Source organism: Haliaeetus albicilla, chromosome 23 (assembly GCF_947461875.1).
Source record: "Haliaeetus albicilla chromosome 23, bHalAlb1.1, whole genome shotgun sequence".
Taxonomy (NCBI): domain Eukaryota; kingdom Metazoa; phylum Chordata; class Aves; order Accipitriformes; family Accipitridae; genus Haliaeetus; species Haliaeetus albicilla.
This window is the reverse complement of record NC_091505.1, coordinates 9,737,255-9,765,225: the sequence shown is the minus strand read 5'-3', so window position 1 is coordinate 9,765,225 and position 27,971 is coordinate 9,737,255. Positions and strand designations below refer to the sequence as shown.

The window sequence follows — 27,971 nt, the reverse complement described above, 5'->3', positions numbered from 1 at the left end:
GGCGTGGAAGCAGCACTGGAACTGCTTTTGGATTGCTTTTTGAACTGCTTTTGGCTATGGAAGAATCTGGAGGACTTTGTTGTAGTAGATCTCTGGTTTCTAAATAGCCAAAGTTAGGTGAGATTAATTGCCCCACCTGCCATCAAAGGTGGAACTTAACTTACCAACTCTTGTATGCAGCATCTTGTAGGCAGCCAGTGAGAGACTGATTTGCCCATTTAATTGCTGTCAGTGGTCAGACATGGAAAAAAAGGTGACTGCCCAGGTGAGCAGCAGGCTGGTACAGGTTCAATAAACTCCCTGGACAAATACACAAATCTTGTGGGCTACAGCGGGTGCTGAATGTACAAACCAAGTATGTGGCTGTGCACACACACTTTCTCAATGTGGCTCATAACGTTAACTTAGATTTTTACTGTGAGATAAGAAATAGGAGGAGATTTTTAGATCTTTCTCACTTTTGCTCCTCCCTTCATCAGAGGCACCATTTTCCCCTTTTGCATTAGCTTGTGTCTGCCCTGAGTATCTGCATCAGACACCTGTTTGTGAAAGCAAGCGGAGCATCAAAGAGACTGGGAATATCGGAGATCTGACTGTCAAAGGTGTTTTAAGTTAATGGTAATGCTAAAATCCCTAACATAACACTGAAAATCCCAGAGAGACATGTATCTTCCTGTTTGATCAGACTCATTCAGTATGACTGGAACAACAATACCAAAGAGCAGGTGAGATAGGACGTGAAGGAAGCACATCAGGTGGTGTGCTACAGCTGCAAGCTGGGGGCTGATGATGGGGGTGGTGGGAGGAAGGCAGAGTGACAGCAGCACTGCCTGCCTGCACTCCATTACCTCCTTGTAAATGAGAACTCATCAAGACTGCCTGGATACCTTAAAACTTTCTTACGCAACGCTGAACCCTATTACTTATTCTAACACAAGTACCTGTGAAATTGCATTAGGGCTCAGAACAATGATTTTATGCGAGGAATTGATTTTCAAGAGACTAAATGCATGGAATGGAGTGTGCTCAGTTAAAGAAAAAAAAAATGAGAGAGGAGGTAGGAATACTCAATCTTTGATCACCCAAATGCTGGACAGCAGCAATTAAATAGAGAGGGAAGACCAAGTACACAAGACTCCTAAATTAATAGACCCAAGAATTTAAAAAGCTGTGAACATGACCTTTCCTGTATTTAAAACTGTTTTCTATATAAAATATATTAAAAGCTTTGAAGAAGCATTTATGAGAAGGATTTTGAAGGTATTATTCAAGCCCAAAGTATTACATGTAAAACTTTAGTATATATTACTCTACTCTTCAGTACATATAAGGCCAAGATCTTATGCTTCTGTCCAACACTCATCACAAATGTTTGCAGGACTCAGCCTAGATGGCTGGATATTATATCATTAATGTGCTCAAGAATAGTTCACGTCGTTGGCCCAGAAAATGGGTTGGTGATTTACTTTAGCCCTCCAGATTTTAAGTGGTGCTTTCTGTTGAATTTTACGTTGATCTCATCGTTACAGAACAATGTGACCATTAACTGTTGCAGTTGGAGAAGATTATCTCTGTATGGCTGTTATTTTTCAGAGTGTCACTAGTATTCCTGGAAACATCTTAACTCTCAATTTCTTCTCTCCTCACCTTTTTGACAAGGTATGCAATGAGACTCAAGAATTTCACAGGCTCTTCTGCCACGGAAGGGGACAAGAAATTAGCAGTTTTATGGTAAGTCCCATTGCGACAATGAGAGAGGCAGCTAAAATCTTAAGGAGGACTTTAAAAGTACTGAATTACTTAAGCAGCTTACAGAAGATCATTATTCTTGTTTTCCATTAAACTATTAAAGGATAACTAATGGATTTCTTCAGCAGCTGACTAAACATTTATTCTTCTAATTTATACTCTTATCAAGATGGGATTTTAATGCTTTTGACCACTTTTTTTCTTACTCCGTTTGCTTATGTTTTGAAATCTAACCTTAGAACAGAAACTGCAAAATATAGGTCAGCTTCTTCTTTTTTTTTTACAGTTTATAGGTTTCATTAAGCAATGGAATTAACATAATCTTTTCCTAATTACCACAGCTACCGATGCTTATCACTTCTCTACTTGAGAATGTTTAAACTAAAGAAGGACCATGCTATGAAGTACTCCAGATCTCTGATGGAATATTTTAAGGTAATCTTTATTCTATTTAATTTATAGATATGAAATGAAATTCATACCAGCACTGAGAGCTCTCACAAGTATAACTGCGTGACTTAAAAGTCCCACATTTAACCTCTCCCCTGGGAAATGCAGGCAGGATGGCTGCCAGGGACTAGGGACAGAAGTGATTTGGGGGATTTTTGGATTAGTCACTTGATTCAAAGGACCATACTCAGTAATTCTACTAAAATAACATTATTCTCAACACCATGTAATGTTTATGCAAGTTTCTGTAAAGGAAACTGATTCTTTCAAGATTTCAAGGGGCAAGTGATTATGAACTGACCCCCAGTGAACCATAATAAAACAATTATTTAGGCTTTAGTTAGTTAAATTTGGATTTTAAATTCTCTGAGATTTGCTGAAGCTTATTGCAGACTCAGAGATTTCTCCTTTTATTTCTGTGGAACTTCAAATTTCCTTATCTACATCTTGAAAGTTTGCCTTTACCATTGTCATGACTCGGTGATGTTTTCCTTTACCTTGTCAAACACTGTTTACCCAGTATAAGAATGACAAGTCCTCACCATTCCTAAATTAAGAGAGAAACAGAATCTTTCTTCAGCTCTGCCAAGGTTTTGATATTTATATTTTACTGGTTGATGTTGTTTGAAGCATGCATTCATTCTTGTACTTTATTACTATGTATTATTCTATAATTATGTAATTATAGTGGTTTGTCAGCCCATCAGTCTTTTTTTGTCGTTTTTTTTCAGCCTCTCTGAATTTGTTCCAGGCTTTGACATATTAGTACTGCAAACCAGTAAAACTTTTAACACTGCAGTTTTAATATTTTCATGTAAATGGTGATAAAATGGTCCTTCTGCTGGAAAACTCCAATACTGTCATGCTAGCAACCACCACTTAGTCCTGACTTCCCTGGTGTCCTCTGAGTGTGTGCGTGTATCTCTATAACTTCAGTAATGTTACTCCTGATCTGCTTAAATTGAGGCTCCCTTGAAGTCATCAGGAGTGCCTCTGTTGTACTCATGGAGTTTTCAGTCAGGGATTTGCACAACAAATTAAATTTGAACTACACACATTTATAGCCTCAGCATTTTCATGAAATGTATTCCATCCACTTCAGATTTTATCCAGGATGATGTAGATTGTCTCTTAAAAAAAGGTTATTGACAAATCATTTGATAAACTTTTTCTGCAGAAAGTAATGATTTCTTAAAAAAAGAACAACAAAAAAAACCCAAATGTGATGGGGGGGATTCTCTCTTCCCTTAAAGCCACTTTACTTTCTGTAGCTGTTCAAATAGGTACAATGAAGAACATATTACTACTCCTAGCATAAGACCATTTTCCTGCATCTGCACAGAGAAAATGACTTTTAATGTAAATTAAAATAAGGGAAAAAAAATTAAAATGTAATAAAATAGACAAATGAGGAATGCTGGTTTTAGGCATCCAGTTGAAGCTGAGTATTTCAGCTAGTGTTACTGTGTGTATGCTGTGGGCACTGTAACTCATTTGCTAGAAGTAGCGATTGAGTGTCTACAGATTATATGTTCAGGATCTTTTTGTAGTAAAGGCATAGGAGGAGAAAAGAAAAGAATGGGAACTATTAACTACGTATTAGTTTTGTATTGCTGCACAATGTTCTCTGTGTTCACAGGCGAGAATCTGTAATACAAATGAAAAAGACTAACTACTTGAATAGAGTTGTTATTCAAAATTTTGCACAATTTTAACTGCGAAAAGCAGCCCACTGTTTACAGCAGAACTGAGAGGAATTTTTTGGCAGAATTGTTTTTCATATTTTTCCTCACAAATGCCACTTTGTCCAAATTGAAACCATTTGTGGACAGAACTGGTTCTGATTAATTTCCAATTAAAAGTTTCAAATTTATATTTTTGACATTTCAAAACAGAAAATAACCATTTAATCATAAAAGTAGTTTTGAAATTTAGAGACAACTTGATGTAAAATATAATTAAAATGATAAATTTGTAAAATTGAAATCAAACTTTTTAAGGTTAGCAGAAGTGGCATCCTTTGCTGCATTTCCTCTAGAAGTTTGAGGAAGATTTTTATGTTTTTGAAAATATGTTGTCAGTAGTCATTGGCAAAAATATTTCAAATATTTTCATTGTCAAATAACTACCTCCAGTTGAGGTCTAGTCTTAATCTTGACAGATCTAGTATTTGTCTCCAGATACTGTTGGGAACAATCCCCAGACAATAGAAACTAACATCAAAGCTGCTTCTTCATCCCTGAACACTTTCCAGGGGAGTGTAGGATCTCCCTCCTTCTTACATACAAGTGGGAGGCAAAAATATACACTACATATGTTCTGTACTGCAAAACACTCACTTCATGCTCACATCTTTAATGAAACACAGTGGCATGCTGTATAGGAACATATAGGCAAGGCCAATACCATGGTTTGGGCAGTGTTTTCTGCTTTGGTCGATACTGTTTGGCAAGTTTAGCTGTGGTTTAGAAGTCAAGGGTAGGATTTTGCTCCCACAGTCAGCTGTGTGACCTTGGGCCATGCCCAGGGCTGCTCTGCGCTCCACTGAATCTCTGTGCCTCACATGCAAAATAGCGATTACAGTAACCAGAATAATCTTGTCATAATGATGGTAATACTTTGCAGAGAACTTGTAAAATTTGATTGAATTTTCACTGTGCATGCTGACTTCTTTGCAAGGGAGCTCAGAGTGATTGTTTTCAGAAAGCACACATAGATAACTTCAGCCCTGATACTACCACTTCTTATGGGAATTAATAAGATACCACCCAGTCTGAGCAAGACTGGAAAAATCTGGCTTTATTGTTGCTGGGCAATCTTTTTGTACAGGGCTGTACAAGGTGCTGCACAGACGTGAAAGGCAGAATGAATAAGGGGGTAAGGAAAGGCAATTTGTGCAAATCAAATACATAAAAACAAGGGCAATCAAGCAGATCCTTACTAGAAGTTTTATTTCTACTACTATCTGAATCCCAATCCACCTTCCCTAGCAACTTGGGAGGGACTAATTTCAGTAAGGCATCAACCCAGATTCTTTTTGTTTCTTATTAAAAGACTGCAGGTCCCCGTAAAGATAAGAGGTCATTTGCACTCTGAAGAACGAACTTTATAGAATAATTTTCAGTGGTAATTAAACCACGTCTTTGTGAACTACATCTGCTTTTACTGGAACTTTACTATATTCCCTCTTTCATCAAGTGACTTTCAAGTTGCTGGTTGGAACCCACCAATCATCCACCAGCCGTTTAATTACGGGACTGATGTGCAGAGCTGTTCTGCTACATGCACTGTAGCTCTTGCAACGAAAACAGGTAGCCTTGAGCCTTCTGTCATCACTATTCATGTACTTGCATCACCTTTATTTACATTTTGGTTTTGTGCTTACAGAACTCTTCAAAAGCCTCACAGGCCCCCTCACCTTGGGGCGGCAATGGAAAGTGAGTATTTTCTGCTGAGTACTTCTGTCTGAGAACAAGTGGTTCCAAGAGGGGGGGAAATGTTTTGGTGCCTCTAAAGGCAAAGGACAGGCCATGACTCAGTGGTTTGGGAGCTACAGGTATGTTTCAAATATGCAGCAGATAGAAAATGTTCTTCTGGGCTACAAAATTGATCTTACAGCTGCCTTGGGCTTGTGGGGCTGAGGGGATCCCAGGGGGCTAAATCAGGTACCCGTGTGAGCCATCCAGTGTGGGTGGGAAGGAAGAACTGAAACACACCTTCATCTTTGTGCAAATCCCTCTTAAGTCTAAAATCACCCGTGGTGGGTCTGTGCTGAATTCTTTGACAGTTTGCTTCTCAAGCCAAATGAAGGCCATAAAGATATCTGTTAATTAGCTAGCAAGTACCGTGTCATTTCAGGAAGCCAAACTAAAGTTAACCTTCATTGCAATGATTTTTCAATGATTCGTTCAGTAATGAAAGACCAATGAATATTTCATTGATATATGGTAAGTGCTGTTTAATAAAACTGAAGGCGTAATAGTGGTGAAAATGTGAAGGCACTTAGTCAACCAATTATCAGTGGCTTTGTACTAACGTTAAAACACCCTTGCCTCAGATATGAAGTCAGGGTAATGCAGTTATGATCTGCTGTTCAATGAAGGTGCATTGCTGCTGCAAACTTGCCTTTATCTTGCAATGTCTATTGCCACGTGACACGTATTTCTCCTGCTCCTTTCTCCTGGCCACGCGTATAGATACAGGTAGAATAAAAGAGGATTTTACCTTTCCTTCCTTCTTTATTTGAGTAGGCTGAATTCTAGGTGAAAATGATTATTGTTAATGGTCTCTTTCTGGTGGTTCATAAGAAGAAATTACTATTAGACACTCCAAGGAAACAAAGTAATAAAACTGTAGAAGGGGTTGAAGTTTAGCACACAATGAATTGAAGTTTTCAAACAGACTTTGTTCTGAATCAGTGCAAAACCAAAAATTCCAACATTGTGCTTAAAGGAAAATATCATCTTAGATAATTCAAAATATTTTGGGGTGTATATATTACACACACACACCAAATATACAAAATTATTTTGAATATGTTTGTGTGTGTATAGGTAATTAAGTATAGATTATAACACAAACTAAAGTGATGAAATATTAAATCACTTTATATAAAACCTAAAAAGATATTTTAACACTGGAAAAGCAACTACTAAATTAAATTATTCAATATGTGCCAGCTTTTCAAGGTATTTAAATGTCAGTGAAACCTTGTATTGCAATAAAAATACAGTAAGGTTTACATAAAGTTTTAGTGCCGAAATAGACTACTGGAGCATTACACCTCTCTTGTTCCTTAAGAAGTGGCTTATACCTAAAAATTTCATGAAGCGGAAGTTATCCTTTTATTCCTGTCCTATAATAGACCCCTATGAAGTGTGTGCTCTGCAGGTGATGACATCTCCCTTGCTATTTAAAGGAACTGATTAGGTGCCCAGGATTTAGAATCAGTGGGTTTTGACTGGAGGAGAAAATTCTTGCCTGGCCACAAGGTAGGCAGCAGAAACCCAGCATTCAGGTCAGCATCACTTCTAACATAACACCCAGCTGATCAGTCTCTTCCCACTAACTTTGGAGATAAGGAAGTAAAGCTCTGAAAGTGCACATCTCTGTCTTTTATTCGGAGAAGGAAGCACTTGACATGTAAGAATAACTGAATATGACAAGGCCTTGTTATAAGGGTGTTATTATGACACCTATGACCCAGCACACAAGGTCCACAGTCCACACTCAGGTCTTCTGTCCCCTCTGTCTGGAGTCTTAGAAGAAAAGCCCTCCAGCTGGCTCAGAGTTGCCGTATATCTCAGGTGTCTCCTGGTGGCCCCGAAGACTGTCTCGGGCCTGGTGCTGCCACTGTCAGAACGTGCTCTGCCTTCCCCAGGGCTGCATGCTCTACAGTTTCCTCTTATTCCCCTGCAAATCTGTACCAGCTGGGAAGAGAAGTTGCACACCACAGAGGAGAGACCAAACACCATCAGGGTATGGCACCACTGGAGGTGGATCAGCAGCCTTGTTCAGAATGGGGAGACAGCAGGGTATTCTTAAATCACAAAGCAAAAACTTATCCATTGCCATGAAGTGTAGTCTGCTCAGGATCTCAAACCATCAAAAATCTCAGCTTGGCTTACTGGAATTTCTGGCCACTTTTGTTTGAAAGGGCTGTGAACCTCTACAAAGTTGGCCTGAGTTCCAGGCTGGCAATGAAACAAATTTTCCCTGGTTTCATTACAGAAATGTTTCCCACCTCTAGCGACAGAAAGCACAAAATAGAGAGATTTAATAGACTCACCACAGTAATAATGGCTGTGCACAACAGGGTAAATCCAATGAACAATGTGCTTTATTTGGCAGAAGTGCGTCAGCTTGTTGTAAGTGGCTCTAACAAAATACTCCTGGTCTCCTCAGATACTTATGATTCTTAACTGCTCCCAGACCTAATCTAGTATAGTTCAGCTCTTCTGTGCATTAAAGACACTGTGGCGTGTCAAGTAACCAGGATGTTTTGAGACTTAAAAATAAAACATTTGTGCCGTAGGATATGCTTAAACTGTAACACATAAGCTGTGTAAAAAGCTACTAGCTGCTGAATTAACGTGGTCTCTAGCTCTGGAAAAAGAATGTATCACAGGAGCCTGTTGTTGAGCACAGGTAATAGCAGGGCACTGCTGGAAAATCTGCAGCAAAAGCTGTTGCCATAAATGCCTTTCAGCCCAAGGCTGTGCCGTGGTGGTAGTCCGTCTCACAGCACCTGCAAGGTGTCAGCACAGCAGGTCTGTGCCCACGCTTCATGTTCGGGACCACTGACGGTGGCTTATAAAGCCAAGAGGAGGAGCCTTTCTCTCCTGGGGTTTGGATCAGGCCCATAATGAGACTGAGTGAGCTTGATGCTGTTGCACAGCATGAGACATCAGTGGCCGCCTGTCAAGGAACGGGTTGCAACATCCCAGTCCGGAGAGTTTTGGTGTCTTTGCTTCATGCAGAGAGTGCCAGGAACATTTCAGCCCTGTGTTTCAAGTGTATTCCACAGCAAATCGAATGCGTTTGTTTAGGTAAGTGGTTCCAAATGGGGGCAAGAGAAGAGATTTTTGGAACCCTTAATCTTGTTGACTGAAACAATTTCATCATGGAAACATGGTGGGATGACTCACACAACCGGAGTGCTGCAATGGATGCCTATAAACTCTTCAGAAGGTATAGGCAGGGAAGGAGAGGCAGTAGTGTAGCCCTGTATGTTAGGGAGTGTTTTGATTGTCCAGAGTTCAGCGATGGTGATGAAAGGGTTGAGTGTTAATGGGTAAGAATCAGGGGGAAGGCCAACAAGGCAGGTATCATGGTGGGAGTCTGTTACAGACCACCCAACCAGGATGAAGAGGCAGACAAAATATTCTATAAGCTGCTGGGAGAAGTCTCACAATCGCTAGCCCTTGTTCTCCTGGGGGACTTGAACTTACCAGATGTCAGCTGGAAATACAATACACCAGAGAGGAAACAGTCTCAGAGGTTCCTGGAGTGTGTGGAAGAACTTCCTGACACAGCTGGTGAGTCAGCCAACTAGGGAAGGCACCCCGCTGGAGCTGTTGTTTGTGAACAGAGAAGGACTTGTGGGTGATGGGGTGGTTGGAGGCCCTCTTGGGCATAGCAATCACAAAACGATAGAGTTTTTGATTCTTGGAGAAGTAAGGAGGGGGGTCAGCAGAACTGCTACCTTGGTCTTCTGGAGGGCAGACATTGGCCTATTTAGGAGCCCAGCTGACAGAGTCCTTTGGGAGGCAGTCCTGAAGGGCAAAGGAGTCCAGAAAAGCTGGACATTCTTCAAGAAGGAAATCTTAAAGGCACAGGAGCAGGCCGTCCCCATGTGCCAAAAGACAAGCCGGCAGGGAAGAAAACCAGCCTGGCTGAACAGAGAGCTTTGGCTGGATCTCAGGAAAAAAAGGAGAGTTTTTGACCTTTGGAAGAAGGGGCAGGCAACTCAGGAGGACTACAGAGATATCATGAGGTTATGCGGGGAGGAAATCAGAAGGGCCAAAGCCCAACTGGAACTTAATCTGGCTACTGCCATAAAAGATAATAGAAAATGTTTCTATAAATACATTAGCAACAAAAGGAAGGCTGAGGAGAATCTCCACCCTTTATTGGATGCAGGGGGCGAAACGTAGTGACAATGGCTGAGGAAAAGGTTGAGGTACTTAACACCTTCTTTGCTTGAGTCCTTAATAGTAAGACCAGTTGTTCTCCAGGTACCCACCCCCTGTGCTGAAAGACAGGGATGGGGAGCAGAATGAAGCCCCCCGTAATCCAAGGGGAAATGGTTAGCGACCTGCTAAACCACTTAGACATACACTAGACTATGGGGCCAGATGGGATCCACCCAAGGGTACTGAGGGAGCTGGCAGAAGTGCTCACCAAGCCACTTTCCACCATTTATCAGCAGTCCTGGCTAACTGGGGAGATCCCAGTTGACTGGAAGTTAGTGAATGTGACGCCCATCTACAAAAAGGGACAGAAGGAGAATCCAGGGAACTACAGGCCTGTCAGCCTGACCCTGGTGCTGGGGAAGGTTATGGAGCAGATCATCTTGAGTGCCGTCACGTGGCACGTAGAGGGAAACCAGGTGATCAGGCCCAGCCAGCATGGGTTTGTGAAAGGCAGGTCCTGCTTGACTAACCTGATCTCCTTCTATGACAAGGTGACCTGCTTAGTAGATGAGGGAAAGGCTGTGGATGTTGTCTATCTAGACTCTAGTAGAACCTTTGACACCATTTCCCACAGTATTCTCCTGGGAAACTGGCTGCTCATGGCTTGGACAGGCGTACTCTTCGCTGGGTAAAAACCTGGCCAAAGAGTTGTGGTGAATGGAGTTAAATCCAGTTGGTGGCCGGTCACAAGTGGTGTTCCCCAGGGCTCGGTATTGGGGCCAGTTCTGTTTAGTACCCTTATCAATGATCTGGATGAGGGGATCAAGTGCACCCTCAGTAAGTTTGCAGACGACACCAAGTTAGGGGGGAGTGTTGATCTGCTGGAGGGTAGGAAGGCTCTACAGAGGGATCTGGACAGGCTGGATCAATGGGCTGAGGCCAACTGTATGAGGTTCAACAAGGCCAAGTGCCAGGTCCTGCACTTGGGTCACAACAACCCCATGCAGCACTACAGGCTTGGGGAAGAGTGGTTGGAAAGCTGCCCAGCCAGAAAGGCTCTGGGGGTATTGGTAAACAGCCAGCTGAATATGAGCCAGCAGTGTGCCCAGGTGGCCAAGAAGGTCAACAGCATCCTGGCTTGTATCAGAAATAGTGTGGCCAGCAGGAGCAGGGAAGTGATTGTCCCTCTGTACTCAACACTGGTGAGCCTGCACCTCAAATACTGTGTTCAGTTTGGGCCCCTCACTACAGGAAAGACATTGAGGTGCTGGAGTGTGTCCAGAGAAGGGCAACAAAGCTGGTGAAGGGTCTGGAGCACAAGTCTTATGAGGAGCGGCTGAGGGAACTGGGGCTGTTTAGCCTGGAGAAAAGGAGGCTGAGGTGAGACCTTATCGCTCTCTACAACTACCTGAAAGGAGGTTGTAGTGAGGTGGGTGCTGGTCTCTTCTATCAAGTAACTAGTGATAGGATGAGAGGAAACAGCCTCAAGTTGTGCCAGGGGAGGTTTATTTGGGTATTAGGAAAAACTTCTTCACCAAAAGGGTTATCAAGCCCTGGAACAGACTGCCCAGGGAAGTAGTTGATTCACCATTCCTGGAGGTATTTAAAAGACATGTAGATGTGGCACTTGGGGACGTGGTTTAGTGGTGGACTTGGCAGTGCTAGGTTAATGATTGGACTCAATCTTAAAGGTCTTTTCCAACCTAAAGGATTCTATGATTCTATAAATTTTCAAAGAGAATATCTGTATGTGAGCATTCAGCGTTGCACAGCTCTAAACATGAGCTTGCTGTGCTGACCTCCACACTGCCTGCAGCCAGCAGGTAATTCCTAATTGCTGGTGTTAGAATTAAAGGAAAATCTATATTAGAACAGTAGTGCTGCACTAAGTAGGTAACTTAAAACACTGCTCTGTACAAAACTGTGTGGATGAACTGTAGGCAATTAAGAACAAATCTCCATAGCCAGTCTTAAAGAATCCTATAGAGATATTCATAATCCTACAGTACCCTCAGCTCCTAATACTGCTCTGCAGGGTGCTTTTAAGACTTGCACTTTACTTATTGTGGTGACTGTATTTGGAGCAAACTGTCATTGCGGTTGCCACAAAATGCTTTGATAATAAGCCAATATTGCACATTGAGTGTTTTCTAACTGCCATTGCAGCTTCTGGCAGCAGGTAGAAAAATCATTACAGCTATGAGATACTTCTTTCTCTGAAAGATTGCTCTATTTTTATGATAGATTTTTTTTTTTAAATAACAGTTCATTTATAGGGAGAATTAAAACCCTTTTTATTTTCAGTCATTCCCAGTTTATAAGCTCTCCTTTCTCATAAAACCAGGAGATACTACTGCTCATTCTCCCCTGACTGGGGTGCAGAGTTAATTTTTCAAGTGCATTTAGGAGGGCAATGAAGTGGTGTGTGTGAGGGGGACTCACTCTCCCTTTTCCTCTCGCAGGAGCACAGAAACACCATCGCCCATGTCCCTGAGCCCGTCCCCCGTCAGCTCTGCTGGAAGCAGCGCGGGCACCGCCGGCTCCTCCTCAGCGGGGACCATCACCATCCCTCAGCGCATCCACCACATGGCTGCCAGCCACGTCAACATCACCAACAACGTCCTGCGGAGCTACGAGCATTGGGACATGGCTGACAAGCTGACTAAGGAGAACAAAGGTGCCCCACTCGGCTTCTTCTTTGTCCCCTTTGGCTCATCAGCTTTAGCTTGCTTTCTGTTCTCGTAGGCGTTGTTGGGAATTGGACCCAGAACCACCGCATCTAAGAGCACAACTGTGACAGCTTGAGCAAACAGACCAAATCTGCTTGCTGGTCACTGTAGCCAACGTGTGTCTTCTCTTGTCAAGCACAGAGGGGGGATGTGTAACACACGCTGAACATGGGGTTACCAGAGCAGCTGGCAAATAATTTAGCGAACATGAGCCCCAAGTGATGAGAGCTTTTGAGTCTGCAAATTCGTTCACAGTTTCAGCTTCTCATAGAGCACCGAGGTTATTTTCAGACTGCTCTGTCAACGGGTTTAAGACTATTAAAATGCCAGCTAGGATAATAAGGAAACATTAGATGTTATGTTTATGCAGGGAGTCCGATTAGGAGATGTCCACTGAAAGCCATGACCTTGACTCTCCTATGGTTGGATTGCAAATCTGCTTGTTTATTCCTAACAACAAAATGTAAGTCTTTACCACAGTCATTTCAAAGGAGTTCTGGCAAGCAGTTCGTGACTGGGTTATACTGAGTATAGTGGAGTGGCTGAGATGTAACTAAAGGACAAATCTGGCCTATTGTTGGCCAGCTGTGAACTTCCTATGATAATGTAATTATTCAGATTCCAGCTTTGGGCTTGCACAAATCATTGACAAAGCTTTCTTTGACACTAGAGGTGTACAGCCTAACTGGGAAATATTCTCATCATGAATTGGCTCATTCTCTTAAATTATACTGAGATTTTAGATGGCTGACTTTTCCTGACAAATGTGCTCACTGTATGCAGTTTGATCTTACTCCCATTAATGTCAGTGGCAAATTTCCACTGATTTAGAGAAACTAAGCTTGAGATTTATAGAGTTTTATGTCTGAATGGTGGGTCATAATGATCTATCCCTGGATGAGGAACAATAATAGAAGTTCTGTCCAGTCCTCCCCACTGCTTCTTGCCTTTGTTCGCTTTGGTTAATTTAGTAGCAGTGCAGTCATTTTGGATTTTTTCCATAGCTGCATCCATTTTCACAAAATGTGAAAGTGATTCCCTGTCAAATGTACTGCAGAATGTTACAGTGGGAATGCAGAAGGATGCTCTGATAGGAGAAAGAGATGGCGATAATCTTGTAATTAGCCCTGTGTGTTGTGGAGTTGTTAAATGTTCTACTTGGTATTGAATCAAAATAGCTCAGGCATTCAGCCAGCAGACAGAAAATGTACCCAGCCACTGCTGTTATCAGTCCTAGAGCTGGATGAGAAAAAAACCTGCTGACTCTCTCTCTGCATTTTCCCCCCTACGCTCCTCTTTGTTCTCATTTTGATTTACGATCAAACCAACCCAATTCTGCAAAGCCATATAGGAGTAATCTTTATTCAGATGAGCAGTCGCTTTGACTTCTGTGGGACTGGATGCATGAACAAGAGTTTCTCACATGAGCAAGACATCTAGGGTTGTGCCCTGTTCTTTCATATCTTGTTTCACAAACTGCAGCCATGTTACAGGGAATGGAAAGTTCGTGTTACTTCAAATTTCATTTAAGTATTATAAACCATTGGAGAGAGATCAGAGTTTCATACATGCTATAGCATGTCTGTCTTTACATTTCATCTGGAAAGATACCTCATTTCTAATTAAATACTTGATTTAAAGTTGCATGCTTACACACAATTAAACTGCAATTTGAAAAATGCATGGTGTAACAAAAAAGTGTATAAGGACTGCTGTGGTACTCTGCAGGTCTTCATCATATCACATGACAGGTTCCATTTACAGAAGGATATATTTAAGACACTTCGATGTGAGAAATGTTAGTGTTTCATGAAACCTAGCTGTAATTATTTTAGTAGATGTCATCTGCATCTCTCAAATAATTCAAAACAGCTATATCTTGCTGTCTGGGACAGGACTCATCCCTTTCCCCATAGCTATCTCTAATCCACCTTTGCCAGCTGGACTGGCTGTTCCAGTGCCCAAGCTCTGGTACGCTGGTGTGTGGACTGTGAGTTCAGAAATGCCGCATGACAGCAAACGGGATAGGTGCAAAGCCCAGACTCTGCCTTGAGTCCCAGGTAAAAGACAGATATCTTGGCTTCTCTCTCAGGGGTTTGGGCAGTCAGTTCATCATAAAAAATGAGATTTTTTTTCCCCGCCTTGAAATAAAAATGGTCTCAAAAAACAAACAAACACAAAGCCACAAGAAACCCACATTTAAGATAAAAATGAATTTTCTTTTTGAAAAAATTACATCCAGTAACTAGTTTGGGGTTTTTTTTTCCCTTGTGGTCAGCTCTCATTGTGTCTGTTGTCTTCTGAACCACAGGGTACATCTTGCCCGAGAATGTGTCCCTGATGAGCTAATAGAGATGGGTATAAAAAGGTGGTCCCATCATTGTAATGTCTAGTAGCCTTTGGCTCTGGTTCTTACTGCTGTCATAGATGTTTCTTAGGTCATGCCCATGCAGACACAAGAGATTTCTTCCATGTTGTAGGAGCTGCGCAGCCTCCCCTTGTCCACGGCTGTCAGCTTAGGTTTTGTGCTCCTCTGAGTATGCCTGCACGCTCCCAGTTTGGACTTGACTCATGTCCAGCTGGCTCAGAGCAGGAGACAGAAGCCTTTCTTGTCAGCCTGACAAAAGATGTGCCATTGAAATAAAAAGGCATAGCAAGAGGGAGAACAGCAGAACTGTGACCTGCCAAGCTGATCTGGTTTGAAAAGGAAAGTGGGAACATACTGCCGTATACCTCTGGTCGATAGAGTTTAGAGGGTGTGGGAGAATAGATGGAGTTTGTAATAAACTCTGCATCTATAGCAGGCCAGGCTAAACTGCAGACTTCCCAAAGCCAATCCATGGGCTGGTTTGTGTTGGATCACCTGGAGAGTTGTTCACCATTTATAACATCAAACTCTCAGCTGACTTTACAAAATCAGATAATTTTTTTAAGCTTCCAAAGCTAGCAGCACTTTTTCTCTACAGTAGAAAACTATCAGGTCTGTAGTGACAAAGGCCTGTTCTTTAGTAAGTGGCTTCAGTGCTTGTGGCTTTTTCAAGAAATGTTAAACTGAAATCAGGCTTTAAAGGTAAATTCTCAGCGTTAACAGCAATTATTATTTATTTGAGCCTAGAATGAGATCTCCAGAATGGAAGCAAGGCAGTGTGTTATTTCACTTCTAAATGTATTGATTTTACACTGGAGGAGGGGAATAAAAGACAGAGGAAGGAAGATTAAAAGTAACTGCTGGCTGCAGCATCTTAACGCAACTGGTGATAGCCCTAAGCTTTCATTATGCTTGCCTCCAGCCAAATCACTTTGTGCTGTGATACTGCTGTAGCTCCCAAGCTGACCAGGGTCAGGCTGTCAATACTTGGATAGAAGACCTCAAAGCAGCACTTACTTGCTGAAGAAAGTACTGATAATGATTTTGTACCCACATCTGCTCTCCCGAACTGCAGCCAATACAGTGTTAGCTGGCTGAGTGCCACGCACTGGATTTTAGATAGGGTGAGAATGTAAGGGCTCAGCCACCCGTTAGGGTGATTGTTGGTTGTTATGTGAGCTCTGAGGGACTTTAAATGAGAGCGGGCTCCCACTCACCTAAATATAGCATAAGTGTTGTGTATGTGGGAATGCCTGCACCTTAGTGAGCGGAAAGACAAGCTGTGGGAGAATAGAGGACACAAACCAGTTCTCCCTTGAAAGCAATTAGGAAAGGTCTGTTGGGCCTAACAGCATTAGTCTTTCACCCAGAGAGCACCTAACACATGGCATAAAGTAAACTGGTGTGATGCTTCCTAACTGTGGCGCCCTGTTTAGTGGCCTCCTGTTAACCCTTCCCAGCACCTGATCCCAGTGGCCTTACCCATCTTTTCTTTCCCCTTATAGCTTCCCATCTCCTAGATGGTATTTTTCTGCTGGGTTCCCTCTCTCCTCTTCCTTATTCCCTCCCACCCCACACACATCCTCTGGGGCCTGCAGCTGCAGCAGGATGAGCAGAAGGCCAAAACTGCTCCAATGACAGTAACAGAAATTGGAGGGTAGGGAAAAGAGCAAGCAAGGTCTTCTGCAAGATCCAGACTAGCTCTTCATGCCCAGGAGAGGGTACAGCATGGAAAAGGAAACGCCACAGTTTATTGCCAGCTATTTAAATCATGCCATCAGCAAACCTAGGCTCAGAAAACTGAAAGTGCAGATCATCAGAGCTAACGAAAACTATTGGCAACCACTCATACTATGTTGTGGTTGACTTCCAGCATGGATAATCTAATTCGGTCTGTTTAAATGTATTGTTGCCTTTGTTTAAATTCTTTCCTACTGATCATGTGCTTATGTACACAATGTCTTGAGAACTTACTAATTGTACTGCAGCTACTGAGTGGGAAGTCATGGATACATGTATTTCTGTACTATTGCCTGAAACAATGACTTCTGTTTCTTGTGTATTCCAGAATTCTTTGTAGACCTGGACTCAGTGATGGGACCCTTAACACAACACAGCAGTATGACCAATCTGGTTCGTTACGTTCGCCAAGGACTCCACTGGCTCCGCATTGAGGCTCATTTGTTGTAGTGACTGCTGCCCTGTTCATAACATCCCCATTCTTCTACCTCTACCAGCGCAGAGACGATCACTGGTGGAACTCCACTCATTTCTGGAAGTTTATTCATGTAACTTCATTTTTATTGCCTTTTTTAATATCCTATCTATTGGAAGTAGAAGTCACCATAAATGGAACTTATGACTCAAAGAGCAGTATGTGTTGTACCATCTAATCATTTTCGACAATTTTCTATGCCTTGTGTCTCCTGGATCCTGCCATCCTTATGTGCTTTATGGAACGGTACATTCCCTGCAGTATTGTTTTAAGTCCATGCTGCCTTCAAGTGAAAACAAAAAAGCACTTTGAGAAGATATGGATTCCTGAGAAATAGTACAAAGCGTCTTAAATATTTGAGGGTATATATGAGAAGTCCCTTCTGAAATAAATTAGTAGAAGTTATAGCTATTCATTCAAAGTCGTCTTCTGAACCTGAACCAAGCTTTCTGACGCTTAATTCTGGCATCACTACCTGACACAGTACATTCCTAAGATTTCATACTTCCTATAGGCTTAATCTCTAAAAGAGAACATTGAATATCTTACAGGTACATAATGTAAGATCACCAAAGGTGTTAAGAGGTAAAAGGTTGAAGGAATGCCTCATTAAAGAACGATGACACACTATGCAATGAGGTTTTGATATTCCATTCTTCCTGTTTATTGTTGGCTTAATAATTTCAGTAGGCAGCAGAATTTATTGCAGGTTTTAGGCAATTTCAAAATACTAGCTTTCATAGTCTTATCTACCATTCCTATACTAAATCTGTGAATTTTCTTTCAGTTTTACTGTTTAGTCTCAAACAAATACTCATCCAAGATTTTTCTTTATAGAACAATCTCTCCTTGCATAGTGACTCAGTGAAAGCAGATTTTAACAGGACCGCTACACTCTAAGCATTGATATTGTATGTAAAAGTCCATTAATAAGTGTATGCAGATTCTTCATGAAACTCTCTAGAAGTTTAACTAACCAGCTACTGTTGAAACATTATAATTCCATGTGTCATCAATTTTCACCTGTTTTGTTCATTTCAGAGCATTAGAAACAAACAGTATTATCTTGCTATCTTGAAAAGAATGTCAAATTAAATAAAATCACCAGATTTACCCAAAAGCAATATAACATTTGTTTAATAATGGCCATGAATACTTCAGTCAGATTACCTATTTTCCAAGCTCTGCATCTGTTTACCCATGCTGTCATGTTTTGGACCATTCCTCTAATGCGTGAATAATAATGAGACAATTCAGATAGAATTTCAAAGCAATTGTGAATAAATTACACCATTTCACATTTGCTCTTTCCTCTTCTTTTTTTCCCCTGTTATAAACTGCACTGCTCTTCTGGTGCCACTGCAAGAAGCGCTGGTGCATGAAACAAAACAAAATGAATTTATATCAATAATTCACAAGACTTTAAGTGGTCTCATCTCATTCTTGATATAATGCCTGCATACCTTACTGAACTGTAAATTCCATTTCTATAAACAGAAAATGCTCATAGCAATGTAAATATTATTCTGTCTCATCTCATTGAAATAATACAATATGTGTATTAAATGCCATCCAGATATTAGTTAATTGCAATTACCTTCTGCTATATAATCCTGTATATCCTTTAATCTGGTGAGTTATTGGATTCTACTCACTGGGTTGTGACCAGATAAATAGAACAAATTTGCATTTAAAAGGTTCAGACTGTTATGATTTTTAGAGCAGGCCTTGGATATTTGCAGTAAAAGCAGTTTAAGGACTCTGCCCAATGCACATTTAAGACAAACATTACTGTAGCTGTTGTATATTAGCTCCCTGTAGTACTACCATTTCTTAAAAATCAATACTTCCTAATATTTTGTTCCAGAAGACTGTATTATAAATGTAGCCAAGGTGCGTAATTAGAGAAATCATCCAGTTTAGGGTTGTCTGCAAAGGACATTTGCAGAACATGCACATCCTGTATTATCTGCACATTCCTTTTCCTGAAGTGGTCGATACACCCTTATCTGTTCTCTGAGGGTTTCAGTAACATGGCTGAAACGTGAATCTGACAGTGTTTGTCACGCTGATTCTGGCCCCAGTAGCTAATGAATAAAAACACAACAGTGAGAACTATTCAGAAATGTAGATGAAAGGTGGTTGTTGTTTGTGGGTTTTGGTTGGGTTTTTTTTAAGAAAAAGAAAACAAAACACTTGAAGTATTTCATTTTTTTGAACAGGGTGAGTACTTGAGATGAAGTAGTGTTGGGGTGGTTTTGTCATAAGCCAGTGTTTTCCATTCTTTTTGCAATATCTCACTAATGAGAATCAGTAACTATTTAGTCTAATTAAGTGCATTGTCGTCACTTGTTCCTTTAATGTAGACTGAAATCCTAGACTTCCATGCATTTATGAAGCATAGATATGTCTTGAAATACAATCTTCAGACACAAGACTGTTCAAAGAGTTAGCTGCAGTCACTCAGTGAAGACAATGTATTATCTTTCCCCTGTTGTTCCCCCAGTAAACAGACTCCTATCTCTGAATTTACCCTGTGTGCACAATCTTCTGCTTAAACAGCTTAAGGAATTAGCCCACCTGATTTTGTATCCTGTGACTTAGTTTGAAATGTATGCTCAATCAATGGCATGATTATAAGTCCAGCAGTCAAGTCTAGGATCACAAGCCAACTTCCTATTTAGCAGTCTTGTTTCAAAAGCGGCTTAGAAACAAATTAAATATGGAGAGTGAATTACCGTCTTATCCCTGGGGATGATGCTTCTTTTGGGTTAGTTATTAAGGATTATTGCACTTTTACAGGCACTATATTCATCTCATTTCAAATGCGAACATGTCATCTTTGTGGAATCATTTTACCCTTAAAATATTACTTCCAGCAGAGTTAATCAAATGAGATTGTTTGTTTGTTTCAATCCATGGGGAAGCAGCATGTGTTTGCTTGGGCATTTGCTATGTCTGCTCTTAACACTGCCCACTTCAGGCATTCAAACCCATGAACCAAGCACCAAAAATTACAGGATTGGCTTCAAATCATGGTGTTTTGGGTTTTTTTTAAATAAATTTTTTTGGTTCTTGTATTGCCTTCTGGATACTGAGCTTTGAGACTGATTTCATGACATGTTTTCAGGCATTTTTCAAGCATGCCGAGGGCCAGGAATGACACATTTGTTTTTAACAGTGATAAAATGGGACAGTGATGTAATCTCTTGATTTCTGCAGCTGGGATTTAAGGACACCAAGCTTCATAAAAAATTGCCAGAGCTGACAAGACTGTCATTTGTGTCCCATGCTTCAGGACGTTTGGAGCAATATCAGTAGTTCAGCAGTGAAGGGAGCATGCCAGTAAAGGGCTAAACGCAAGTATTTGGGAGCTCCATCAGTACGAGATCCAAGGGCAGCAAAGTCCTAAGTGCTCAAGCGAGGCATTTACATAGCACTTAACCTCCATGTCAAGAGCTGCAGCAGGCCTTAAGTGAAGTATTTGACAATGTGCAGGCAGAATATCCTGCTCTGAGTGCAGTGAGTATCTGTAGGCACGGGATGTGTGTTGGGTCCTCGAGAGCAGGGATCGGAGGGAAAGCCTGGGATGATGTATCCCGTATGGGTCATGTTCCCCTAGACCATGTCCCCTTGGTCACTGGTCACTGGTCCTAGCAATGCTCCTTTGGCTCCTTTCAAAGGACAAATAGCTCTTCCCACACTTAGCAAACTAAGAGTGTAAACGGTTCACCCTGAGTTTGGGTAGCCGGGTTTGGCCCAGTATTTGTGCTTTTTATTGTATTTTATTTCATTTTGTCTTACCTTTATTTTTTCAGTCATTCTGGTTTAGCTTACAGCCTTTTTGTTGATAGTGTTGGTGGCAACTTTCACAGCTTGCTTCTTATAGCTTAATTTCACTTTTTCTTACATGGTCTCTGGACTTTTAGTCATTTAAATAGTCTCTCTGTGAATGTGTTCTCTCATTTATAAATTACCTCCTCTGAAAAATAGCAACAGGTCTGTTGATATCAGTGTGGGGGTTTTTTTAAGAATAAAGATCAAGATCTTCATTCCTCCTAAAGAAACAAAATCTGAGAAACTGAATCTGGACCTTAATTTCTATGCTTTTAATTTCACAGAATTTATGATGTTCTTCCATTGTAACAGTTTGGATTCAATGACAAGTTTTTAGGTACTTTGGAAGAAATGTTTTCATTGTATTTTTTTATCAGTATTTAATGCTGTCTAAATCCTATTATTAGTTTTGTGAGTGCAACTTAAAAGATAGCAAAAATGAGGCTGGTAAGGATTCTGACTTAGGTATTAATATACTTTTTTGCTTTGAGTTCAGGAGAAACTCCACTACGCACATTATTGAAGCAAGCACATGCATGCGTGTGTGTGTACACATGTATGGATTTGTATGTGTGTTTGCAGCAGAAGGTCCTTGCTCATTACTTCATAGCACAGGAAAAAAAGATGCAATAGCTGCAAAGAGAAAACACTCTTACCGCTGCTGAGTGGTAGCAGAATTATTAAAGTGTTCCTCTGTAGTTTGTGTATAGTCCTGTTTGCATCTATTGTCTCCTTGCAGGCGATGAAGGTATGACAAAAAGTAGCAACAGCTCTGTCATCTTGGTCCTGTAGTCCCTGAAGTCAGTGTCAAAACTGAATATGCTATCAACGTACTGGTTTTCAGAAGGTTAACTCATCTGCAATAGACCAGTGTCCTGAAATTTTAAGAAAGGCAAAATATTTCACAAGGCACCGAAGAAAATTAATTTGTCATTTTGAACCAAGCGTAGAAACGTCCTATACGTGGGCAGGGCCGCAGACCGAGGTGTCATTGCAAAGGGCCTTTGCCTCTCGCAGCATCTCCCCAGCCTCACTGGAGTGCACTGGGAATGGGGCAAAGGGGATGAAGAGGAGAAACCAGTCCACTGTCCTTATGACATCTGCCAGCTTTACTTTACATACTGTTTTATAAATACGAATCAAATAAGTCTTGTTAATGTTGGGAGGGCTCAGTTCCTCCATTTCTAATGCTCCTCCTGGACTTGATATAACCAGACCGCAGCAATGCGTGTAGGCATTCTGTATTGTCTAATGAGAGAGAGAGATACAGATACTCACTAGATATAGTGACATATGTTAGGTATATCACTTGATATTTTGTAGCCTATATGTATAGGCTAAAAGCTCAGTTAGGCTCTCCTTCATTATCGAAACCTCCCTGCTGCTGAATGCAAGTGTTCCTGCCTGACTTAGAGAGTAGCCATCTTCTCTGCAGTATTCTTGTCAGACCTGCCTTTCTGATGGACTCAGTAGCTTTACTTTAGCCGTTCTGTTTCAAAAATGTTTTGTCTGTTTCTTTTGTCTTCCAAGATCAGTGATTCTGATCATCTCACGCCAGTTTAAACCCATGGTGGTAGCTGTTGAAGTCAGAAGAGATTGAGTTCAGATCTTGTGTACAGCCAGGGGGATCCCATGGCTCTACAGATAGAAATGAGGCCAAATTCAGGTGCAGGTGAGTTGCTGCATAAAACTGGTGTCAGGTGAGAATCAAACCTGGCCTCATCAGGAGGCACTGCCACAGAAATACTATGAAGATAAGCTGTGCCCAGAACCACAGGGTATGTAGCAACATCTCAGGCAGCTCATTGACCCTGTAATCATATTAGGCAACAGTAAAGATGTGAAGAGTGGTTTGAAGAAACTGGGGCAAGTTGGTGTGGTCTGGCATTATGAATTTAACCTGTGTGCACTTCTTGGGAAAGGGGGTTCATTACTGTTGATATGTCCTGCAAAATAACACCTATACCATGGTATCCTACAAAATCCAAATACGGCACCATCCCATCCAATTCCTTAATCCACCTCAGGGTGCCACCACATGTCACAAAGAGCTAATGCTTGTCACTGCCCTGAAGTCACCATCGAGTTAAACCATTTTTCCCTTACAACTCCAGCAGGGACCAAGCCCAGGGACCCAGCGGCCAACCCAAGTAGCGATGTGTGTACTCAGTGCTTTGGAGAGAGGCCACAGAAAAGACCTGACCTTGCCTACGACAGGCTGTGGAGCCGCACAGAGCTCCCTGAGCCCCCAGCCTGCTCAGGGTGTTGGGCTACTACAGGTCTGCACAGTGTGAAACCCCACGTAGCCGTGGCCACAGTATTGGTGTGCAGGAGACACGGTGGGGGACCAGTGCTGTGCCCAACAGGACGGAGTGACCCCAGCCCCACCGCTTGGGTGCAACAGAGCTGTGGCTCCGCATTGCTTTTAGGTCCTGGTGCTATGCGGCTGCGGATGGGACTTGGATTTGAGCACTTACCTTTACTTGCACTGCATCTGGAAACGCCACACGAGTTGACAGAAGCAGTGCATGTAGTAACATCATAAAACTAAGGCAATATTCACTGTATGCAGAATTGCAATTTAAATTGTAGTGTCCACAGGACCACTCGTGCTTACAGGACTCTAGCTGAGTCCTACTGATGCCAGTGGTAAAAGCCATGTGCGTCGATGATGCAGCTGTTTGAGACTTGTTTTCCTCTTTGATTTTAACTGAATTCCCCTCTATGCAAGTTCTGTAAGCTCTCTGTGCTGAGTATGTTTACTCACAGTTGTGTGAGTGTCACCCCGTTGTAATTCCATTGAAAAACCCATTAAGTAGAGATAGCCCTAATTTCTACTCAGTTATTTCCTTCTCTGAATTAGAAGGGAAGTCAGATTGTGAAGTGAATTTTATTGTTTTAATGGACAACTGTAACCACAATGGACCAAACTCTGAGCTAAGCAAATGTAAAGTAACTTGGCTCAGCTTGTTGAATTCATGGGACCAAATTCTGTTGTCATATGGCTATCATGCAAGTCTTACGGAGCTTGCTGAGCACTGTTTATCAAAGGAGAAGCTGGTTAACGAAAATGGCATAGCACTACTGGAGTTAAGTTTATTGGGCCAGAACTTCAGTTGCATTAACCCAGTTAATTCAATGGAATTACACCCATTTTTGTTCTGGCTGAGCACTCACACTGCTGAAATTAGTTCAAGGTCTCTGGACTAGTGCTGGAATAACTGCAAGCAGACTTGCTCTTCAACCAGACCATATGTTGACTCAGCCCTTGCTCAGGGAAACCACCATTGACTTCAGTGACAAATAACGTGGCGTTACGGACATAAAGAAGCTTTGACCCACTGGCAGGAGGCATTTACCCTGGAATTTATGAATGAACTGAATAGTGGGTAGCAACACACATGCTTTATTTATGACAGAGGTAGAGTACAAGTTGCTCAGCTGGTGTAAACTGGTATAGGACTACTGATGACAGTGGAGTTAATCCGATATGCACAGACTAAGGAGCAAACCCTCTAACCCCAGACTAATTTTTGCCAATGTATCTCTATGCATATAAACTCCCAAAGCTTTTATCATCATGCCTTTTTTACTGATCATGCCAATGAAATGATTAATGTACCATAATCCTTGCCTGTAAGGAAATATTGTACTTTGCAAAGCTATGCAGTATAGAGCACATCGTAAAACTGCTTTAGACCACACAGTCTGGAAAAGCGTTATCAGAAACTAGAGTAACAGAGCAGCTTTTTATCTGATGTCGATTACACTTTCACTCTGCACTTCCACCGCTGAGAGTTTTACATATGGAGTGAATGATGGTTGTACATTTCTGATGACTGTGGGCCAAAGCTTCAGCTGATGTGCCTCTAAGTAGCTCCGTAGATGTCAGTGCTGATTTACACCAGCTGAAAAACTAGTCCTCTCCCTTTCATACTGTGCTGTATGCCCTAATGCAGCTTTATAAATACATACTGAAGCTGAGTATATATTGAACTATTCTGATTCAGCACCAGATAATCCCTGCTAAAAGAATTGGAGGGTAATTTCTGCCTGCCATCTAGGCTTGCATATGTTTTGGTTTTAACTAAAAGGCATGTTGCAATTTCATTACCTCTGAGTTTAAATATTTACTGGCATCAGCATTAGCTTGCATAGAAAAATGGCAAATAAATTCAAACGTGTCATAAATGCTCTCAGTCTAGAGATGGAATCTGTTACTTTAGTTCAAAGACACTGCAGCAGGCTAAAGTAGTTTTTCTAAGCCAAGTGGGGTTTGTACATTTAAAAGTCATGGCAAATATTTATCTAGGCCCAATTCTGCCGTTCTTCCCCTGAGCATCCTAATTGGCAGGTTGCTCCACTGAAGTCCATAGGAGTAACTGTGTAAATTAGTGCTCAGCACACAGATTGCAGAATCAGGCACCGAATATGTTAGGTAGATGCAATCAGGAGTTTAATTTTAGCCATATGTACCATTTGAGGACACTTAAAAACTATATACATTTTATCCAAGCTGACAGTCCTTGTAATTCCATAAAACATTGTATAATTTATTCCTGTCTGTATTTTTGACACCTCTGGATTGCATATCTTCTACTGAATCTTAAATGCTGTTTTTTTAAAATCCACATTCCAAAGGTCTAGGACATATTGTCACAGAATATGAAAGCAAGTCAAAAGAGCTGGTTATTTTTTGCTTTGGCTTTGAGCTCTCCTTTGCTTTGTGTTTTGTCTTTGGCTATGGTACTCCCTGTATTTTAAAAATGGCTCAATTCAATTCAAGTTGCTTCCTGTCTTCTGAAAAAAAGCAAAATACAACTAAGGTTCAGGAAGAGTAATCCTAGCAAACTCAGTGGATGTTTGCTCTTTCTTGTTGTCTTGGTTTTCTAACCTAGCCCTGTTGGGAGTAGTCTAGTATGTGCGTTCTCTTGCCCACCATCTCTGGCTGTTGTGGCAAGTACTATTCCCCCCCCTTCCCGTTTTTTTTCTTTTGTTTGTGTGTGTGTGTGTGTGTGCACACGCGCATGTATAATTAACCAAAATATCAGGAAAATTTATGTATGCTTTCTTCTGGTTCCTGGAAATAGAGCAACATTATGACCTTACGGTCTTCCAGCAAAAGTCAGATTTAATAATTTCTGCATTGCAGTGCAACTTAATTAGCTATTGGAATTAGATTATGGTTTACTAAATGGCCCTTTACCTTGCATTCTTACTTTTTATTTGCTATTGAAGTAGCCTTTTTTTTCTCATGTGTGCAAATATCATGTCAATAATCATTGCAATTCCACAAGGTGTCTTTGTTCTGAACAAGCATGTTATTCTTGTAAAGTTTTAAGTATAAGTTAAGATGTTTTGTACAGACCAAGGTAACTGTTAAAATGTCAAGCAATTACTGAAATGTTGTATAGTTATAAAAGTTTGATTTCTTTTGCTTTATATGTATAAAATTGTATCTTGCCTGTTTTGCTTTGTATTTCCAACGTGTTGCACAATTATGCATTTTGTTTACATTTGTTCCTTCTTCAGAAAAAAAGAAATAACAGTAATACTTTATGTACAAACATTTTAAATGTACTTTTGTTGTTTTTAAACACAATGTCTCTGTATAAATAATATTGGTTGAACTGGTACATTTGTGTCTCTCATAGAGGGATTAATTATACTGCCAGTGCATTGAATTATTTAAAAAAAAAAGTAAAATAAAATTTTTATGAAAATGTAACCCATTTTATCACTATAAATTATTCTGTCTTCTGCTATTTTCTCATTCCCCTCCCAGGATACAATAAGTATGGTACAGTAAGTACTGTTTGTGGGAGAGCTGTCATTGGTTTTAATTTTTAATCAATGTGTTTGTGTCATTGCGGAGACTTAAAATGACTTGATGTTAGAAAATAATGTAGTGCTGATACCAGCTGTGAGGTAACAGGATCAATAGTGTGTTTTCCCCATCCCTGAGGGGCCTCAGCTGGAAGACAGCAGCCTAAATCCTGTCTGTCCCAAACCCAACCTAAAGAGCAAAGGAGCCAGGCTTCAAAGGCAGGATTTTTTTGGTCGCTTGCTGCCAAGCAGCCCAAGGCTCCAGCGTGACTAAAGCGGTTCAATTCAGCGCGCTGACCCTCCGCACAGGAGCGCGTTCCTCCCCAGGGGCTTCCCGGGACGACAAAACTAGAAACGCCAGGTTTTATATCATCATTGCAGAAATAGCTCTAAGAGCCAGTGCCAAGAATACCAGCTCAAGAGATGTAAAAAGCTCTCGAGAGATGCTAAGCAGCATGTGATGTGGCTGCCCGGTGCAAGGCTGAACGCTCGGTGCTGCTGAGCGCAGAGCAAGTGAGGTCAAGCTGCCCGCCGGGGAGGGACGAGCCGCAGCGCTCCCGACACAAAGTCCATCTCAGGCCACTGTCTCCAAGCAAAAGAAGCCGTCACTGTGATTTGCTGTACGGCCCCTCGCACTTACAGTCCTGCTTAAAACCTTTTCATCTTCGTCTGGAGAATTGCGTGCTCCGGAGGTGCTGCGGGAAGGCACGGCCGGGAGGCGGCTGGCGGGGATGTCCCAGCCCAGACAGTGCCGGGGAGGGGGGCGGTGGGCCCAGAATACAGATGGTCTTACAGAAGGATGCCTTGAGAGGCATACCAGTAGGTGTTAGTCTGGATTTCAGGCTGGCTATTTACTGTAATGCCCTGCTTAAAACAAAGGGCCACTCGCTGATACCCTCCAGCTTCTCTGCACCACTCTGATCGCATGAAGCGGCTTAAAGCTGTCCGGTCCGACCAGGCTGCGGCTTTTCCAGTGTTCCTCATCCCACCCGTGTGGATGGTTACCTGTAAAACAGGTGCTAGAGCCCCAGTCCTTCTTAGCAATAACTCGCTCCAGAAGAAAATCCGGAATGGGGTATCTGGAGCTCACTGTGTATCGCCTGTGCCCGTTTTGCACTCAAGGAGCCGGAAAACATCCTCTCTCAATATCTCAGAGAGAGACG

The 27,971-nt window shown here is 41.6% G+C and overlaps 1 protein-coding gene across 5 annotated transcripts in view; it reads left to right on the top strand.

The window, feature by feature from the left end:
• Positions 1-26,710, top strand: part of AFF2 (ALF transcription elongation factor 2) — a 455,820-nt gene extending 429,110 nt beyond the window's left edge. For all 5 annotated transcript variants that reach the window (XM_069811154.1, XM_069811152.1, XM_069811151.1 and 2 more), the window contains exons 17-21: positions 1,660-1,731; positions 2,091-2,184; positions 5,587-5,636; positions 12,296-12,510; positions 16,999-26,710. In XM_069811154.1, coding sequence (XP_069667255.1) covers positions 1,660-1,731; positions 2,091-2,184; positions 5,587-5,636; positions 12,296-12,510; positions 16,999-17,120 — 553 coding nt within the window. In that variant the 3' untranslated portion in view covers positions 17,121-26,710. The remainder of the gene's footprint in view (positions 1-1,659; positions 1,732-2,090; positions 2,185-5,586; positions 5,637-12,295; positions 12,511-16,998) is intronic.
• The last annotated feature ends 1,261 nt before the right edge of the window (positions 26,711-27,971 follow it).